The sequence below is a fragment of the Epinephelus fuscoguttatus genome, linkage group LG4, assembly GCF_011397635.1.
Source record: "Epinephelus fuscoguttatus linkage group LG4, E.fuscoguttatus.final_Chr_v1".
NCBI lineage: Eukaryota > Metazoa > Chordata > Actinopteri > Perciformes > Serranidae > Epinephelus > Epinephelus fuscoguttatus.
Genome location: NC_064755.1, coordinates 37,830,748 through 37,850,482, shown reverse-complemented (window position 1 = coordinate 37,850,482; position 19,735 = coordinate 37,830,748). Strand labels below are relative to the sequence as shown.

The 19,735-nt window shown below is 41.5% G+C and overlaps 2 protein-coding genes across 2 annotated transcripts in view; one reads left to right on the top strand and one right to left on the bottom strand.

Annotated features, from left to right (window-relative positions):
• Positions 1 to 650: 650 nt before the first annotated feature.
• On the bottom strand, positions 651 to 14,006 carry mrps35 (mitochondrial ribosomal protein S35). The gene is made up of 8 exons (XM_049574360.1): positions 13,840 to 14,006; positions 11,846 to 11,892; positions 11,461 to 11,628; positions 8,415 to 8,475; positions 8,157 to 8,296; positions 5,120 to 5,229; positions 4,945 to 5,014; positions 651 to 1,195 (listed from the first exon to the last, which is right to left on the bottom strand). Exons 1-8 carry the CDS (start codon positions 13,970 to 13,972, stop codon positions 926 to 928), a joined length of 999 nt encoding a protein of 332 aa, XP_049430317.1. The 5' UTR covers positions 13,973 to 14,006; the 3' UTR covers positions 651 to 925.
• A 4,742-nt stretch (positions 14,007 to 18,748) lies between these two features.
• The window catches only part of kcnq1.2 (potassium voltage-gated channel, KQT-like subfamily, member 1.2), a 278,796-nt gene continuing 277,809 nt past the window's right edge, over positions 18,749 to 19,735 (top strand). The window contains exon 1 of the mRNA XM_049574355.1: positions 18,749 to 18,963. The gene's annotated coding sequence lies outside the window, so the exon portion shown is untranslated. The remainder of the gene's footprint in view (positions 18,964 to 19,735) is intronic.

Below are 19,735 nucleotides of genomic sequence, written 5' to 3'. Positions count from 1 at the left end.
GACAAATAGCACTACAGGTGAGAGGAAGAATATGTATTTTTGATTTGGGGGTGAACTGTCCCTTTAAATGAACAGGCAAAGGTATTTTGTGGCTTTGAGATTACTGAATATGTAGTTGCCATGATTTCACTTGTGATGCAGTGACTTTCAAAAGAAGAGCTGAACTCGGCCAAATGCATTTTACCGCAGCGATTTCCCCCCAAGAAAGACGATATGATGTCCATGTGGCTGACCTACATTTTGACATGCAATGAGTTTAAATTTACGTAGATGCCAAACCTCAAGGACTTTGGCCAGCTGTCTACGCAGGTCTTAAGTGGGACTTGATGGGTGCTTCCAAGAGAAAAAGATGGACTGGGGTTTTTGCCCTGTGGCCTTCAGTGTTTAACCCTCCATCAGTCCAGCACGTCTCCTCAGTGCATTGGGTTTCCTCTGACCTAAAAGTGCACGGACCACAGACCAAAACTCCGTAAGAAGGGTGAGGTACGTTTCATCGACTTGCTGCTGAAAGCATCCTTTCACTGGGGGCGCCACTCCTCGACCTGACAGTGACGATAGTGGGATGGGAGCTGAAGCTGACTGAATGGGGCTTTCATTATATAAAAGCTTTCACCGTCATGCACACGAACTTCACACAACTTCAAAGACAGAACATTTAACAGCACACTTTTATTTTTGTATTAAAGACTGCATCATACACCTCTTTATGTTTTGGAAAATAAATACATTAGTTGAGACCCTTGAGGCTGTAATATCCTCATGTATATTGAACAGTAATCTACAGAAATCTTTTGTGTTACTGGAACGTAGATGGAGTCCAAAATGAGGCCACAAGTATTTAAAGATGCTTTTATGGACCCTGTTAGAGGTCCCTGCTGCTCTTGGTCGTCGTCTTCATGTAAATACATTTGTACATTAAGTTGCATTACAAGTTGAGTACTTTCTTGACAGCTTCTTTGTACTGCAGCATGGTGCTCTCACTCTCTCCTTCATTCTTCAACCTCGTGACACAGTCCTTATACTCCTGAACCTCTTGTCTTCCCAGCAGCTGCTCTCGCACCTCCTCGCCCTCTCCTTCCCCAGCCACTTTCATGCGTACTAGCATATTCAAGATGTTCTTTTGGGATGGGCTGTCCTCCCAGCTGTACTCCTCCATGTCTGCAACAGTCTTGTCAGCCTCCCAGGCCTCTGTTTTCTGGAGAATGAGAAAAACAGAACACAGTTGTTAACTTTAAGGGTACGGACACACCAAGCCAACGGTCGGCTGTTGGTCAATGTTTGTTGCCCTACAGATGCAAAATATGGGGGTCCTTGGTCCCCCCTCACCCTTTCTTTGATGCTCCTCTCACAGAGATAGTATTTCTCCATATGTAGCGCTCCATCCGCTGCCTGTCTAGCTGTCATCACATTCCCCCTGAGAACAATACAGCCCATTGTGTGGCGGCTTAAAGCAGGGCAGCGACGGAGACTCGGCTCTGCTGTTCTCCAGGTGTTTGAGGTTAATGACCATCATTACCGCTATACATATCTGATCCGCATAACATCCCGTCTGAAACAAGGCCAGGCCCAAGTGCGGAGGAGCACCAGATAGTTGGGAATAGATCAGTGGCTTCCTTTGAAATAACAAACGCCTACCAAACAGTAGTATTAGCTTTAGATCAGAACACTGTCTGCAGTTTGACTCGCTGCAACAACGAAGGATCTGCAGATTATCCTCACATGTTATGTGTTACTGGCAAATGTTAACCTTCTTCCAGATGTTTGTGTAGGTTTATACAATATGCAGAATTCATTTTAAGTGTTGATAGTGACACCGTGTTGGTCCTGGTGTCCATCACTGAGTGATTTGGTCACAATAACTTGCCAGAAGACAAAATGGCCACCTGTTTTTCTTATCAACTTCATGCACCTGCCAAATAACATTTAGACTTTCTGTTAGGGGAAACGACAGGTGCTGCGCATGAAGGCACAAATGGATATACTGCCTCTAGAGGTGAGCCTTGAGCAGTCAGCCCCAGCGCTGGCCTGGATTAGCACAAACTGGAATTAACAGGCAAGGTCCGTGTCTCTGAGTGGGGAGATAAAATCACCTCAGCGGCTGTTAACAATCGGCCTCTTTGTGGGCTAGCGTTACAACCTGAACGCTACGCCACTCTCACAGCTTCCACAAGCCTGCTGGACAAGCACTGTGCCTTCCATTGTGTGTCCAAAAGGGCAGAAGACAGTGTTCTGCTTCCTGGCTCGGACACCTTTCCCAGCGGAGAGATTTTTTTTTTTAAATGTGACTAAGCCATGACGGGAAAAGCTCCTGAACGCGAAGGTTGCACAATAAGGGGAGTCATTTTCTTTTCATGTGGCTGGCTGCAAATTCATGCGAACAGTGCCTGGGCTAATGACCCGGTGGCAGACTTCTCTGATGTGGCATGACTGGCTTAATGTGAATTAAGAGTATCAGGGTCAACACCTGATAGGCGAGCCTGTTTCCCCCCAATCTGTGGAGAAATGTCAACTGGACAATGCTGCTGTTTGCCATCCCTCTGCCCATTCAAGTCTGATACCTCCCTAATGGGCTCAGTTGCTCAGATCGCAGAGCAAGATGGACAAGAATTCCCCTGGTAAAAGCTACTGAGCCATGTCGCTAGCCATAGGTAGATATGCGTCACCAAAGACGCAAATGTAGAAATAAATATCTAAACACTTACTTAATCTTATTGCACACCATTGTGCATGTTTAATGCCTTTCCAGTGGCACTTCAGCTCAACACCAACCGATAAATTTAAGGCTTAAACCATTAAATTCAATCCAAATTTTGATCACCCCTGCAAGAGTAATTGTTTGCACCCAAATTAACAGATACACACAAAAAATAAGGGACAAAAATGTTTTATTAAAAAATAAAAACAGAGTCTATAAGCTTAAAAATGTGCAACTGGTAATAAATACATTAATAAATATAAATCTAAAAATACTAGAACCTGTGGGCACAAAACTAGTCTCCTTGCTAATTATACCACTGTTATAAATGTATGGTTTTGACTTCTTCATAAAACTTACATGTTTAGTTTAAGTATGTTGTATAATGTCTGTGAAAAGTGCTATTAAAATTTAATTTTACATCTGTAGTAACTTTTCTAACAGTAGCTTTATGCTGATTAATCATAACAACAATAATAATGTAAATACCTTACACTTACATAGCACTTTTTGGAGTCCACAACGATGCTTTACATAAAGTAGGATTTACAAAAGACTTCTTTATTCTTTATTAAAGTCGATAAAATAAAAGACTAAAATTGAGTAGAGTCAACTGGGGAAACTGGGGGGTATAGCCAGGGTTAGTAGTTCTGAAGAGGTGGGTTTTGAGGGCCTATTTGAAAGCTGACTATGTGGGGGCATTTTTTTATGTGGTATAGTAGTGAATGGGCTTCCTGTCACCCCAGGTGTGGCACTTGGTCCTGGGTATTTGAAGGAGGTTGGATATACCACAGAAATACATCAAGCGAGTGTCCTGCAGTTAATGCAGGCACTGTGAAACCCATGTACACTGCAAGTGAATCAGATCAGTTCTCAAAAGGGTAAACACACTGAAGTGACAGATGACAGTAGGTACAAGTGATGCCAGAGAGCAACCAGCCTTTAATCTTGTACTCCACCCCCATTTTGGAGCATAAACGGCTAAAAACACATACCCAAATTAAAATGACTGTAGCTTCTGAACCTCTCAGACTACATGCATGCATGAGGTCTTGCCAGAAAGAAAACTCTCTGAAGTTTCTTGTGAAAGTGTCAGAAACACTCTAGGTGATACAGAGACAGAGTAATGGGCCTCTGAAATCAGTAAAAAATTGAAGATTTTGCCTAAAAAAATAAAAAATGTGTTTCAGGATGAATAACTGTGGCTTCATCTGAGCAGGTAAATGACACTATGGGACTGTAGGCACACTATCAATGAACATTTGCGTCAAATTTGAAGAAGACTGCTCAAAGTATGACCATTCTACAGTGTTTTTTCCATGAAAAAATCCAGGCAGAGCTCCAAATGACAAGTCGGTCACTCGGCTTCAAAACAGTACTATCAGTGATCAAACAACACTCAGCCAGCTTCAAACATTGTACCTTATTGAAATCAGGTGTGATTATGATAGCTGATGTTGTTTATGACACAGAAACACCATAAAATATCACCAAATAAAGCCATATGAAACGTGAAAGTTATGATCCCACTTTCTAGATGGTATAGCTCAGCCAAAAATAGTGGTAGGAGTGAGACTCTTACTTTTATAAAACAGCTATGTGCCTGCTAACAGCTCCACATAAGATCACAAGTAATCCTTTAACTTTTCCCGTCAAAAAACGGCATGACATGACTTGTCACCACTCATCGTGATTTTGGATTTTGTGTGTTTAGGCTGCTCTGGTGCGAAATACATAATAAATAAAAGAAAAACAATGTTATTTTTGAAAAGTCGAGAGCTTCCTGAATCCGGCAATACCAAACATCACATGGTTTGATGACGTAGTGCGCCTGGGAGATACCATTTAACAGAGGAGGGGGGAAGCGAGGACGTCGGCGTCCTGGCAGAGTTAGAGAGGTTAAATGAATGGATACTTGTTCAAAGAAAAGATAAGGTCAGTAAACAAAAAGAGAGACTGAGAAAGAGACCACAGTCTCAGGGGACCTGTGACAAGAGCGGACAGGGGGAGGGCAAAAGTGTCTCAGCTAAGACCTGGAAGAGTTTTTTAGGAGTAAGGTACGGGCTGAGGACAGATCTTTGAATGGCATGGTTGAAACAAGCTGATTTTGTTCTGGGCAGTATTTTCCTCTTTGTAGTTACTGAGGCTGATGTGTCTGCCTGCTCAATGTCGTCTTCAGTCAATACTGAATTCGTTTCCTTGGACACAGCAGATAAGAGAAAAAAGAACAGGAAAAAGAATCAACTCACCCATGACTCGTGGTAAAGGACAGTCAGCAGGTACATGGCGTAGTCATAATTCTGCTGTCTCAATGGGCAGCTGATGGAGGGAGGACAAGATATAAAAAAAATAAAATAAGGGCATTTGTTTAATTTCCTCACTTTAATATCACGTATACTGAACCCTCTAGAAAGGTGTGTTCACCTATCAGTTGTGATGGTGAGGATGTCGGTGTCTTTGCAGTATCTCTCCCCGACAAGTTTGAGCATTTTCTTGCGAGCATGGTCGTCCAGATTCAGAGCGGACAGCTTTACCTGCGAGGGCAATGACACAATCAGATCACCACAAGAGAAACCGTAGTAGTTTTTCCACTGAAAGCTTTGCAATGTTGAGAGAATTACTTTGACAATAAGACCAGGGCAGATGTGATTTCATCACGTGCTACACTCCTGCATGAATCTCCTCTCGTTAGATAAAATAAAACCACAAACTGAGAACAATGTTTTAACCTATACAGACCTTTGACTGTATTGATTCAAATACCTTTTCACAAATGAAATCAGATCATTTATGCTCACGCTTAGAATAACCTCTAAGCTCCCTGCACAATGGATACATGGAAAACAGAGATTATTCCTTGATTACATTGTTTTTTATAGCTCGTCTGACTTATATCATTTGTAAAATACAACAAAAATGCATGCAGAGGTAATGCAAAGTACATGTGAACATGTATTTAGTGAACAAAACCTGGTGCACAGTCCCTGTGGTTAAGTTTGACTGTGGAACCGTGTGATTGGTCTGGATCAAACCCTGCCACAGATTTTGTTTCAGGATTTTCTTCCTTCATTGAAACAACTGAAGGCAACCCTGCTACAGAAGTTCGTCATTCAACGATTGAATGAATTGTTTCGACTGAAACTGTGTGAGATTTGCCCTCTAATCTATTTTTCGGCCTAATCCACCTGGATTAATGTCTGAATAATTCCCACCGTGCTGATATAATCTAAGGCAAAGTGTCAGTGGAGCAGATGGCTGGTGATTAATGGTAAAAATGACACATTTCCGCCTGGGGAAATTACAAATTTGTCAAAGGCAGTTTAAAGTGATGTAAGGCAGGATTTCATGCGACATGTTTTGGAGCGTATACGACATATTATTTTGTAGCCTCATGCAATGGAGCAAACTTTCTTTTGGTTTTGCTGAGCTGGACAGCTTCATTGTTCACATGTGGATATAAGCAGCAAAGAATAAAACAGAACTGATAAAAACAGCTTTATTTGGCATAGTGAAACTGGATGAGGGACTTTTCATCCACAAAAAAACCTTGTGTTCTGCCTTTTAATATTAACTTGTTAACTCAGGGTGTCTACAGATACAACCAAGGTAAATTTAAGACTCTTTAAGACCTTTTTAATACCACCTTATATGATATTTAAGACTGAACCTGCAATGGAAATGCACATTTTACCTACCTACATATCTACCTATCTCTGTCTGTATGACACATGTGTAAGTGCTCTTTCCAAGTAAACACACCGATGCCAGTTAAAAATGGACAGTAAGGAAAAATGACTCATTTAATCGGAAGGATAGCGCCAGATTCAAACGCCAAAAACACATAATTGAATTCATTAAATATCTTCCATACTGCCGTCTACCTGAGCCCGACATAAAAGTTGTTTGAAACGCCAATTTGAACTCTGCTTTAGTTCACTGTAGCCTGCAGCTCTAACTGCCTCTCTATGCACCGCACGCACACCAGCGAGAGCGCGTGAACACAAATGAACGCGGTGCCGATGTCTCACGGTCTCGTACAAGCGCACACATGTGAACGCAGTGTACACAGAGGCAGTTAGAGCTGCAGGCTACAGTGAGGCTAAAAACAGAGTTCAAATGACGTTTTTCCAAACAACTTTTTATGTCGGGGCTTCAGGACACTTGGATCACTACGGACGAGCAGTATGGAGATATTTTGTGCTTTCAATTATGTGTTTTTGGACGTTTGAATCTGGGGCGCCGTCAGCCTGCATTAGGTGGAGTTGTGTTGCTACCTCCTCTCCCCTTGGATCTCCGCAAGTGTTGTGAGGACTCTAAAACTTCACCAGAGCCTCCCTCGGCATATGGCTGAGTAGATAATGGCTGAATGGGGCGTTGGTGGCTTGGTGGTGGAGCGGGCGCCCCATGTGCAGTGCTGTTGCTGCAGCGGCCTGGGTTCGACTCCGGCCTGTGGCCCTTTGCTGCATGTCTCTCCCTCTCTCTCTCCCCCTTTCACACTTCACTGTCCTGTCGATTAAAGGCAAAAAATGCCCATAAAAATATCTTTAAAAAAAAAAAGATAATGGCTGAATTTTCATTTTTGGCCGCACTATCCCTTTAAGACCCATTGAATCTGAATTTAAGACAATTTAAGACTTTTTAAGGCCTTGTATTAAGGAAACCTAAGACATTTCAGGACTTTTTAGGGACCTGTAGACACCCTGTAACTGCAAAACAATGAGGCCAACACCTTCAAACAGAAGTAATGTGATTGTTAAAACTTGAAAATATTAGGTACATTATGCAAATGATTTGTTTTTGGTTATGACCCATGTGGAAAATGTCTGAATTTCAATTAGCTGAATCTGTTCTGCTGTTCTATATTAAAGTTTAACTTGTCGGTTTTATATTGTATTTCAATGTAAATCTTTTTCGTGGACAGGTCGTCATGTGTTTTTATATGTTTACATGTATGATTCTGGTCTGTGGGGAGGATTGCACATGGCTGGATTAGTGGTCAGGGGGATTAAGAGGAATATCAAAATGTCCCAATAAATATGTCACTGCTGCAATGTTTTGTTACTGTTTTCTGTAAAGTATGAAGATGGAAAAAACACAAAACAAAACAAAAATAAAATACGTTTTTGAAGAACTTAAACGTACACAAAACAACGGAACTGATGCCTAAATGTAAAATAACTATACGGGGCTGTAATCTCTCTGTAGACTTGATGGCATCATTTCTTAGGTTTGAGGTCACTGGACAATGAACGTCTCTCTGGATAAGTCACAGGGACATGATGTCAACTGGTGATTACGCATCCCTGCAAATCTCTAATCTCATTTTACATGTCAGGTTTCTCCACATGACTTTCTATACATCAATGAAACGGTTAAAGTAAAGGTCATCAGGTAAAAGTGTCAAAACCTTTTTTTATAAAAACTATGAAGTGTAAAACATCAGAACAGCCGGGAGACTCACTCTGAGATTAACAACCCGAGCTGAAGGGTTTCTGATGGACGGGCCGGCAGACACGTAGTCTGTGCTTTCTACTTTGATGGGGAAGTGCTCGTCACATTTGGCGTCAGTGTCCAAGGCGGAGGGCCACTCTGTGCAGAATGCTGAAAACGGAGAAAGACAGTTTTGCATACACTGAATAGGCTTTTATATTTGTATTAAAGTTGATAATGTGTTGCTGCTCCACAAAAATATAGCTTTACAATTAAACAAAGAAATTACGTTTCAGAGCTTCACAGTGTTTCTTGATGGCTGCCGGTGTCAAATGCAGAAAATTGGGTATCTGAAAGAGATTATGAGACTATTATTACAACTGTGTAACAAAGATGTCCTGCAGTCTTAAAGGTTCAGTGTGTAGAATTTAGGGGGAAATATTGGCAGAAGTGGAATATAATAAGTACATTTTCTTTACTCTACAATCACCTGAAAATAAGAACCGTGTTTTTGTTAATTTAGAATGAGTCTTAATCCACAGAGATCGCCGTGTTGAACCAACATGTTTCCAAGCAGGGCTAGGCCATACGGACAAAGACTTCATATCTCGGAATTTACAGGCTGACTGCTGCTGCATGATATATATCAATATTTTCTATAAAATGGGCGACATGTTTTCAGCTGCAAGTCAAAGCCACATTTGAGATGCCACAAGCACTATTATAAAAACAGCCTGTGATCATAATAAAATGCAAAGACAGGGATTTTATTCTCCTGTTTGAAAATAAACAGCTGCACAACGTGTCAATGAAAAATTATATAAAATAGATACCAGGGCTGTACATTGACATTTTTACACACAGCACTGGAGCTGCAGAGGTTTAAAGGTTTGCAGGACACAAAACTATAACATGAGTATAAAAGTATCAAGTAGGCCTGAATTCAGTGTAGTTTGAAAGAATCAAAAATGTTTGTGGGGGGAGTTAAGAGGTCGTTTTCCATGGCGTTTCAAATGAATCTAGCGCTGGAAAATGATTTAAATCTTTTATTTATTTAGGCTGTTAAAGAGGCAACAGATAGCATCTTTTTCTAAATATATCATTATGAAAATAATGTGGGTTGCACAGGGTAGTGGCCGCAGTAAAATCAGACTATCAGCGTTTACATAGGTTACTTAGTCACTTTGCAATAAGCTTCTGCCACCGGTGCCCAGATTTCGCGGAAAAAATCTGCTTTACGGCAGGAAACGCATCATGTATTGCAAAACTGGTCAGTCAGCCAATCAGGGACTGGAGCTGGTCCTTATGAGGAAGGACAGAGGAAGGAGCTCCTCTGTGTGAGGAGGCAAAGAAGAGCAAAAGGGAGAGTGATAAAAGAAGAGGAAAAACAAGAGTTCAGAGCTCAGTCAGGTGTTCAAGAGGTGGAGGGAGCTCCGTGACCAAAGAGGCTTCAAAACCCATGTCCAGCTAGCTTTCTTTCTAATGGATCAGTAAGTAACACGGCTAAATGTTAGCTAGACCAGAGAGGACTGTACTGTACTGGCTGCTAGTTCATTCCTACCCTGCTTCCAACCAGGGAGCGGGTAGCGAGTGTTGGTCGGCTGACATCCTGGTTGCCATTCTACGGCAGCCCTCGGACAGTGATGCCCCCCTCCCTTCCTTCTGTTCTCTTCTCACGGAGGCAGCTATCGACAGACATCGCCCAGCTAAGTTACGCCCAGCTAAGTGACCACTGAACTTTGTTTCCCATTCAATTTGAGCTCCAACCGGCCGCATCGTTTCCATACGGTAGCATTTATTCTAGAATGGGGACTGTTTACATGTGCATATTGGTATAATTCCACTGTGTCTACTGTTGTTTGTACTGATACTGTACATATTGGTATCATTTACTGTGAGTTGTTTGTACTGGTACTGTGCATTCTGCTATCATTATCTGCATTACTATTTGTTTTTTCTTCAGATGAATCTGATAATTGTTGCTCGGTCTCTTTACTCATTTATTTAGTAGAGTGTCCACACACCTTCTCATTCTACATATACATAGAGGTATACTGGTGGCTTTACAGCCTACATTTTATTGATTATCTCTGATCCCCATGGTCAATTTGGTCGTTGCGACAGTGCAACGCGAAACCACTGATGCTAGGTGGCACCAAGCTAAAAAACCCCGAATCCTATCTGTTGCCTCTTTAATCTTATTTATGCACAGAGCATCAACAGAGAGGCCGAGGAAGGCAAGGAGCAAGAGACACTTTGTCCGCGTTATATACGTCTCTTGTATATGAAACATCTGTGTTGTTGCTTCATTTTTTAAACACATCTGTTGCCTGTATCCAGGCGCTGTCTCAATGTCACCAAAAAGACTACAACTACCAAGAAGAACGGTGACGCTCTATGATCCACCTCACACACAAACCAAACACTGGCTCTAGATTGGGCCATTTGCATTTTTGTGTTGGCCACCATAGTTAGCAGCCCCTTCGTGATGAGCAGCGTCAGAAAAACACAGATTCTTTAACGTGAAACTGCTTTTCAGTGTTTTTACTGTTTTAAAACAACTCGTCTGTTTGTTTGGAGAGGAAGAGACCTCTGTGGGTAATACAGCTCCTGGTTTAAACCTCCTGAACAATGAGCACTAACCAGGAGATGTTTCCGCTGGTTGCAATCTGGAATCATCGCTGACTTTAGGCCACTAAATCCCCCTAAATCTTACACACTGCTCCTTTAATATCTACATCCCAGAAAGTCCCAATACATAATCACTGAATTTTTCCCTACCACACAGCCCAGTATCTATGAGTTATGATGAAAAAAAGTAAAAAAAAAAAAAAAAATCTCCAAGCATCAAGAGACACACAACAGCAGTTTAGCCCCTCGTGGCAGAGCGAGATAATGAAATCAATATCGTTAGGCTGAGCGGCAGAGTTCCAGCTGTGGCGGGGTGAAAGTAGTGGATCTGCAAGTGGCTCGAGTCCAGATGGAGCAGCTGGTGTCTGGACACAGCAGCTCAGTAATCCGGGCACAGAGGCAGAGCGAAAAGTGCTCCATCAGTACTGCCAGAGCTCCAGCCTGCTACAATTAACTCATCTCATCATAACGAACACTGGGAGCTGAGATATACAGACTGGATGCACACAGATACAGCCCAGTCAACTGTATGTGCTCACATTTTATCTGTAGAGGATTACAATCTTTTGATCCATATAAAAAATTAATGCTTTTCATTTTTTTGACTATCCACTATTGATGTCTGAGGAGATAAAACTGGAAGCACCCCGTTGAGTTAAACTGTATTCTCATGCTGTGGCTCCATGCCAGTAACAAGGTCTGACCTTGATCAGCTCCAAGTTGCCGTTCTTCTCTGGAGGAATGCCTCCCTTCACAGGGTAGCCCATCCTCACAGGCAGGGGGACGGCGCTCGGTCTGAAGGAGGCCGCTGCTGGATAAACTGCAGTCCAGTCCTGGTCCACCGCCATCTTTTCTGTCCTGGGCTCCCCTGTCTGACACAAAACACAAAAAGCTTTTTCAGAAGCAAACTGAGAAAATCCAAAACTGTTTATTGCAAGCAGCTTTCAAAATGTGTATCAAAATCATCATTACTTCTCTATTCAAAAAGAAATGTCATCAGGTTTGGTACTGGAGATATCATCTCATCTGAAATATGAGCATCTTGTTATATTCAGCCTCATAAAACAGACATAAAAGCTGCACACTTACAGGTCTCCTGGGTTTTCTGAGTCCTCTAGTGAGTCGATCAGGAAAGCCTGAAACACACATGCATAAACTTCTGTAATTCTTATATGTTAAATCTATATAACAGCATTTCATTTCATGCTGCTAACAATGTTATCTGCAGATAGAACTTTAACCACCCACCACACAAAACCCATCTCTCAAGTACAATTTTTGGAATCAATAATGTATAGATTGATATTTCTCTAAAATACTGTTTCTATTTAAAAAATCATTTACTTGGTTAAAAACCAGTTTTTCTAAAATCTTACTTAAATGTCGGTAATTATTAAAAATGTTGGGATCTAAATTACTCTTCTTCAGAAGGGGCTTCACCACCACCGTTTTGAAGGCAGCAGGGAAGACACCTGTCTGAAGAGAGTAATTTACTATATTTAAAATCTGTTTCTCAGAGAATCCATAAAATGTTTGTAAAAGTGATGTGGGAATCGGATCTAAAAGGCAGGTTGTTGAGTTTACCTGGGAGAAAACTCGACCAAGTGTCCTCGCATCAACCAGGGCAAAACTCTCCAGTGTTTCCTCAGGTAAAAGCAATGATCCAGGTGTGTTAAAAATTATATTCTGTTGAGATAACTCTGAGAGACTGGACCTGATATCAACCACTTTACTTCTGAAGTGGTCTGCAAAGTCCTCGCAGAGGGCATCTGTTGACATCTTGGATGGTTTATTAAAATTGGTGTTGGTTAAAAGATCAAAGGTGGAGAAAAGGAATTTGGGTTTTATGATCGGAAATGAGTTTTGAAAAGTGGGATATTCTTGCCTGTTTGACTGTTTTATTGTAGGACTTGAGCTGATCGCGTAATATTTCATAATAAACTGTCAGTTTGGTTTTTCTACACCTCCTCTCTGCACTCCTGCACTTTCTTTTCAACTTTTTGATGTTATCATTTCTCCACAGGAGTGCAGTGTTTGTTTTTGTGGTTTTGGTTAAACGTGGAGCCACTGAGTCAAGTGTTGACTTCAATTTACTGTTAACATTTTCCACAATAAAATCACAGGGTGCAGGTAAAATTTCAACAGGAGTGCTCTGTAAAATCTGGATAAAATTTGCAGCCATAACTGTGGAGGAAGTGAGACCTGATCAGAACACTCACTCTTGTGACTCTTATTCACATGGAGCTCACATCTACTGTGAAAATTTGGGGCGGCAGTAGCTCAGTCCGTAGGGACTTGGGTTGGGAACCGGAGGGTCGCCTCTTCAAGTCCCTGTCCGGGCCAAAAATATGGAGTGTGGACTGGTAGCTGGAGAGGTGCCAGTTCACCTCCTGAGCAAGGCACCGAACCGCCAACCGCTCGCAGCGCCTGTCATGGGCAGCCCACTCTGACATCTCTCCACTTAATGCATGTATAGGTCCAGTTTGTGCATGTGTGTGTTCGGACCTGTGTGTAACTGACAACAGAGTAAAAAATTGAATTTCCCCTTGGTGATTAATAAAGTATTAAAAAAAAAAAAAAAAGAAGTGAAAATAAACAATTCCCTATTTTTCTGGGGATCCTCTGGGACTCCTTTGAGGACCCCTGGAGGTCCCCGGACCCCTAGTTGAGAACCAACTCTCTCGACTACACATCTGTCCTTGTGGGTTTATGCACCATCTCATTTTCAATGATCTATTTTCTTGTCTTATTCTACTGCAGATAGATTATGATAGAAAAGGGTAAAACAGCATCAGGGTAGTGACACCATGATCCCATACAATATGACACCAGCCCCCACAAAGACCCTGATACTCTCCACACCCAGGACAAATTAGGCTAGTACGGTTAAAAATCGGTTTATCCGTGTTAATAGCTTCTCTCCGTTCAGTTTAGAAGTTTAGACACCCTAAGCGCTAAACTACAGCACTGTCAAAAGGACAGGAGACCCATTATCTTGGCCTTGGTAGCTGCATTTCAAGCAGTTGTCTTCGCTTGCGGCTCGAATTAGCATAAACTATTTTAGCAGCGACACAAACACTCACCTTTATTTCTGGCATTAGAATTTACAGACACATCCGTCACGTATGTGGCTCTGCTCACTGATTTCTGAAGTCCAAGACCATAAGCATTTATTCGACCTAGGGACAGAAACGTCTTGCATGTGTGTGAAGCCATGTTTTCTCAATGACTACGGGTAGCACCGAGGGACAAACAACGAGATTTGCGAAAGGTTTAACTGAGTGTTCAGTGCCTCCTACAGGTGGACGAAGGTGGAAACACGGCTCGTGATGTATGATGGGACATTATCCGGGCTGTAACACTTTAATAAAGAAGCTAGGAGAAATATTTTAGTTAAAATTAACGGCAAAAACCTCCCTTCGTTTGTATTTACACTGGTGCGTTGAATGTACGCGCGCGAGCAATGTGCACGTGCGACCAGCGGCTGCCTCTCCGCCAGCTGCTGCTTTTTGAAACACATGGGGCGTTCAAATACACCCGTTAAATCATCTTTCTGAGGTAGAAAGTCGTAAAATTAGCCCCGAGGCCACGCTCCAGCACAACACACCCACACTAACGTTTGAAGTGAGGCCTAGGAAAGTGTTGTGTTCGTTTGGACGCAGGTTAAAAACACTTCAGGCACTTAAAATATTAGGTTAACTGGGAGTTGATGGGCATACAGAGTTGACTTACATTGGAGGTGGTGGCAGGAACAGTATTTATAGTTAAAATGACATTGACCGGAAGAAGCTGCATGTCATGGATGTATAAAGCTGCATGTGGGGTAGGTTTGCAAAGAAGTTTGTCTTACTATATGTTTTTGTTGTTGCCCAGCTTGTGCACTTTAACTAGTTAGTTTCAGATGGGGATATGACTTGGTGTTGTTCACTTTCTGTAGCACTTTCCAAGACAACGTTTTTTGCTCTTTTAGTGAAAAACCAAGTTTATTTCATGGTGTTTATCCAGTTATATTAACTTCACTGAGGAAACAATGCTCAAGTGCATGGCCGGGTAAACTTGTTAGGGTGTCCAGGGACAAAAATGGTTGCCAGACCCCTTAAATTTCTTCTGTGGCCTGGCTCATGGTGTTTTAAGTATCAATAGCCACGTTTCCATTACCCTGTTTAGATGCACATCTAGAAGTATCGCATCGGAAAATTATGATGGCAACGCCAAAATTTGAATTAAAATCCCCTGATTCGCACAAACTAAAATACGCTCGCTTTAGCCGGGTTTTGGTTGATTTGAAAAAGTATTGATTCGCAAAACGGGGGATGGAAACAGTTATGTTCGAATTAAGTCTGACGTAGCGCACCTCTCTCCATGGTGATATCCACACTCCGGGTCGGAAAGGCGGTAATGCATTTACAAGCTGGTTGCCAACCGCCAGAAAATGTAGAAGAAGAATGTGAGACTTGTTTTGTTTCAGGTTCTGCAGAAAACTCGCGCAAGTTCGTAGTTTTCACCAAAGACCGTACATTTAATGGAAACACACAGAATTCAGATTTCTTTTAATGCACATTTCCCAATGATTCAAATCACTCTTGGATGGAAACATAGCTAAGGACTGCATGTTAATTTGATTAAACACAACTTTATTGAGGATTATGCAGCACAGAGATCACAGATAAGCCTAGATTTTGACACAGGGCCCCTCTACAAGATAGGGCCATAAGGTCACATGATAATGTATGACCCACCTTGTTTGATACAATACTTTATACATTTGTGAATATCTAAAGTATATAACACTGCCCATGTTGTACGGCTGATAATCCAAACTATTAGTGTTGTGTCGTTCACGAATGAATCGTTCAAAAGAACGAATCTGTTGAGTGAACGTACTAAACTGAATCACTTCCGGAACTGATTCGTTTACTTCTCAGTTCAGTTGAGCTCCGTGCGAACAATGAATCACTTGCGAATCATGAGGCAGCCAGGGTGCAGGGAGAAACTGCCTACTGCGTGACGAATCACTCTGTGAACGAATCACTCGGAGAACAATCAGTCGGAGAAAGAATCCCTCGGAGAACGAATCACTCCGTGAACAACGTACCCCCGATCCCTGAGTGATTCAAATCATTTCTTCTCAGCGATACACTTTCATCGGGACCGTTTTCTCTAAGATAACGGCTAATGTAGCCAGGAGTCAAGCCACATGAACACAATCACACACCTCCTCATTGTTTTAACAGACTTAGTTTCCAGATAAACAAACTAAAAATGTTAGGCTAGCCAGTAATGTGACTCAGCACTCCCGGAAGCCGTGAACTGAGCTGAATCATGAATCGTTCAGCCGTGTATCAGTTCAGTGAGTCGGACTACACAGTACACAGTCAGGGCTCCTCCCACCAAGCTCTGAACAATTCGGTGAACGAATCTTTTGAATGAACTGATTCTAGTGATTCAGTAACATCTAAAGAACTGCTTTGCCCATCACTGCAAACTATGCCAAAGTGATGCTGGACAGGGCCTAAAGGTTATAGGTTATATATATATATATATATATATATATATATATATATCAGCAGTGAGAAATCCACATTGGGTATTTCACTATCAGAGACCACACCACAACAATATGTTGTTTAAATGTTTAATTGTAATCCAGGAGGTGTTCGTTGTAAGAGGGATGTCTTCTGTTAGGTTGATCTTGGAGGATGTGCTGGAGATCGGGCAGAGGAAGACCTTCCACCCGAGCTGATTACAGGCCCCTCAGGACGTACCTAGAATGAGATATGGGAGAGGTATGCACCAGATTGAATGAGAAGAGATGAGGGGAGAAGGGAAGAGAGAATGAGGGAATGTAGGTAGGGATGATATAAGTTAGCAGGTAATCAGAGGTGTGGTTGAGGCGTGGCCCTGCTCCCAAACCTACATTAACAAATTAACTTCATATACTGATGTTTTAACTAGTGTTGGTTTTTAATTTACTAGTCACAAACTGTCTCAGTGAATGTGACAAGTAGGAAGTCCACATAAAACAAGCACAATTTATTAAATTAAACTAAAATGAACTTAAATAACCAATGGAGTGTGTAGGTCAGCAAAGTCAGTACTGAAAGCCATGCATGGGTGTGTGTCAGGTGTGCTATGGAGGTTTTGACGGTGCAAACCAAAAACAACGATGCCAGGTGGATGTCTGCTGCAGGAAGGGAGAGAGCAGATGAAAACAGGAGGCAGCTTTTATAGTCTGGAAGGCCAAGGCAAGCACCTTCAAGGTCACAACTTGACATAATTAATAACATAATTAACATTTTTATGGTAATTAATTCACCAAACAAACATTTGCCATGATGTATAGGCGTTATGGTGAGAAACGCTGAATGTAAACACATCATGTTTGCTTAAAAGAAAACCCCACAAGCAATGACCTTGAAGTTATTTATCAAGCATTTTATTATTTATTGCTGCTTCGGGCTGTTTGTTCTTGTTTTACATTATTGTAAATTGAATTTCTTTAAATTTAGGGCACAGACTGCATAAAGTAAAAGATTGATAAAATATTTAGGACTGTCAGATGGACAGTACAAGCAATTTTAAAGCATCAGTTTGCACCTTGGGGACGCGTGATGGGCATTTTTCTCTGTTTCATGACATGATTGAATAAAAATTTGATTAATTTGGAATTCAAATGAGTGATGCAGAAATCTGACAAAGAAAATCACTCTCTGGATCAATATGGTGGCAGCTGTGGCTAAGCTATCACAAATAATCAGAGGTGGGTAGAGTAGCCAAATATTGTACTCAAGTAAGAGTACTGATACTTTAGAACAATATTACTCAAGTAAAAGTAAAAAGTAGTCATCCAAATAATTACTTGAGTAAGAGTAAAAGAGTATTTGGTGAAAAAACTACTCAAGTACTGAGTAACTGTTGAGTAACGTCTGATTTATTTGTAAAATAAGAACATGAACGTAATCAATCAATCAAAAATAATAATCTGCAAATTCATGTATTTTAAACGATACCCCTTTAACTAAAACAAAAATAAATTAAATCTTTACAAACATAACATAAATCAAGGCACAAGAAACACAAATATATTCTTACATATACTGTACACACATATATGTATATATATATATATATATATATATGTATGTACAGTATTTATATATGTAATTATGTACTCAGAGGTGGGTAGAGTAGCCACATATTGTACTCAAGTAAGAGTATTGTTGCTTTAAAACAATATAACTCAAGTAAAAGTAAAAAGTATTTTGCATTAAAACTACTCTGAAAAGGGCGGCACGGTGGTGTGGTGGTTAGCACTCTCGCCTCACAGCAAGAGGGTTGCCGGTTCGATCCCGGGCATGGGAGCCCTTCTGTGTGGAGTTTGCATGTTCTCCCCGTGTCAGCGTGGGTTCTCTCCGGGCACTCTGGCTTCCCCCCACAGTCCAAAGACATGCAGATTGGGGACTAGGTTAATTGATAACTCTAAATTGTCCATAGGTGTGAATGTGAGCGTGAATGGTTGTTTGTCTCTATGTGTCAGCCCTGCGATAGTCTGGCGACCTGTCCAGGGTGTACCCTGCCTCTCGCCCGATGTAGCTGGGATAGGCTCCAGCCCCCCCGCGACCCTCAAGAGGATGAAGCGGTTAGAAGATGAATGAATGACTACTCTGAAAAGTACAATTTATCCAAAAAGTTACTCAAGTAAATGTAACTGAGTAAATGTAACTAGTTACTACCCACCTCTGCAAATAATAATCTAATATTGTACATCTTATTATAAAGGACATTTTTGCTATTGATTTTACCTCTTCTTAAAATCTGTAATACTGCCCAACCTCCCAACTTTGTACTCAGTTGTAACAGTGGATTAACAGGTTGCTCGCTATGTGTTGTGTTGCGATGTTTAGATTCTAGATTTTCCCACACCCCCTGAACGCCGCATGTGTTCAGCCACAAGCAGCGATGCACTTCAAAGAGAGGAGAGTCCCGCAGGCAGCAGCCGATGAAACACTTGTGCTTTCACTGTGTTTCCGATGTTAGGGTTTGTTTTTTAGCGCCAGAGGACAAGTTCTAACTTATTTAATTTAGTTATCTAACGACTGGATTGTGCTTTTGATTCAAAACCCCAAAAAACCCGAACTTGTTGCCAGGCTTCTGAGATCATTTTATATCATTTACCACCATTAAAACTTGTGTCCTCGGAGTTAAAGGTAAGATTTGACACGTATGTTCTCTGCTGTTCTCAGCTACTAACACTAGCCTGGAGCAATTGTTGCAAATATTGACTTAACATTTGCTTGATTATGCAGCATCATTTAACAGACCTCAACCTGTGCTTTGCGGCTGCTTCCAGGAGCTTAGTTAAGCAGAGGAAAAGTCATTTTTTTTAGGGATCAGATGCTTCATGTTGTTTAATTTATTCTAACTCACATGCTGTCATTTTAATTGTGTCAGATGCCCTCATGTAGGGGTTCAGTTTAATGGAAAGTCACACAATACTGTGTAACTGTAGAGTCCCACAGCAGCCTGAAACACGTCTGACAGTTCATTGTGAGCATCGTGACTGTGTAGTTTTAAAGCTAGAAACTCTATCTACAGGGAGACAGCAGCCATGTGGGTCCTGTCATCAGTTCATCCATAGCTGAGGACAGATATGGACGGGGGTGGCTGCCTCCAATTAGACTACCTCTCTTGTGCCATGACACTTTTTCCAATCCTTTTAGGCAACATCTGTCTGCCATCTATCACACTACCTGCTTCGGTGTCTTTCCAGAGAAGATACTGCACCATCTACTTACCCTTTGATACACTAATTAATTGCGCACACGTCAGCAGGGAGTAGGATTCGCTTTGACATGATGGAAAGTGGTTTTCTTGAGTTGACACGCTGCCCAGACTTAGTTACAGGTTAATTTGCAGACATAAAAAATTGATTTTGCGCACAATAATTAGGACCTGTTACTGATGTGCAGCTCTGCTCAG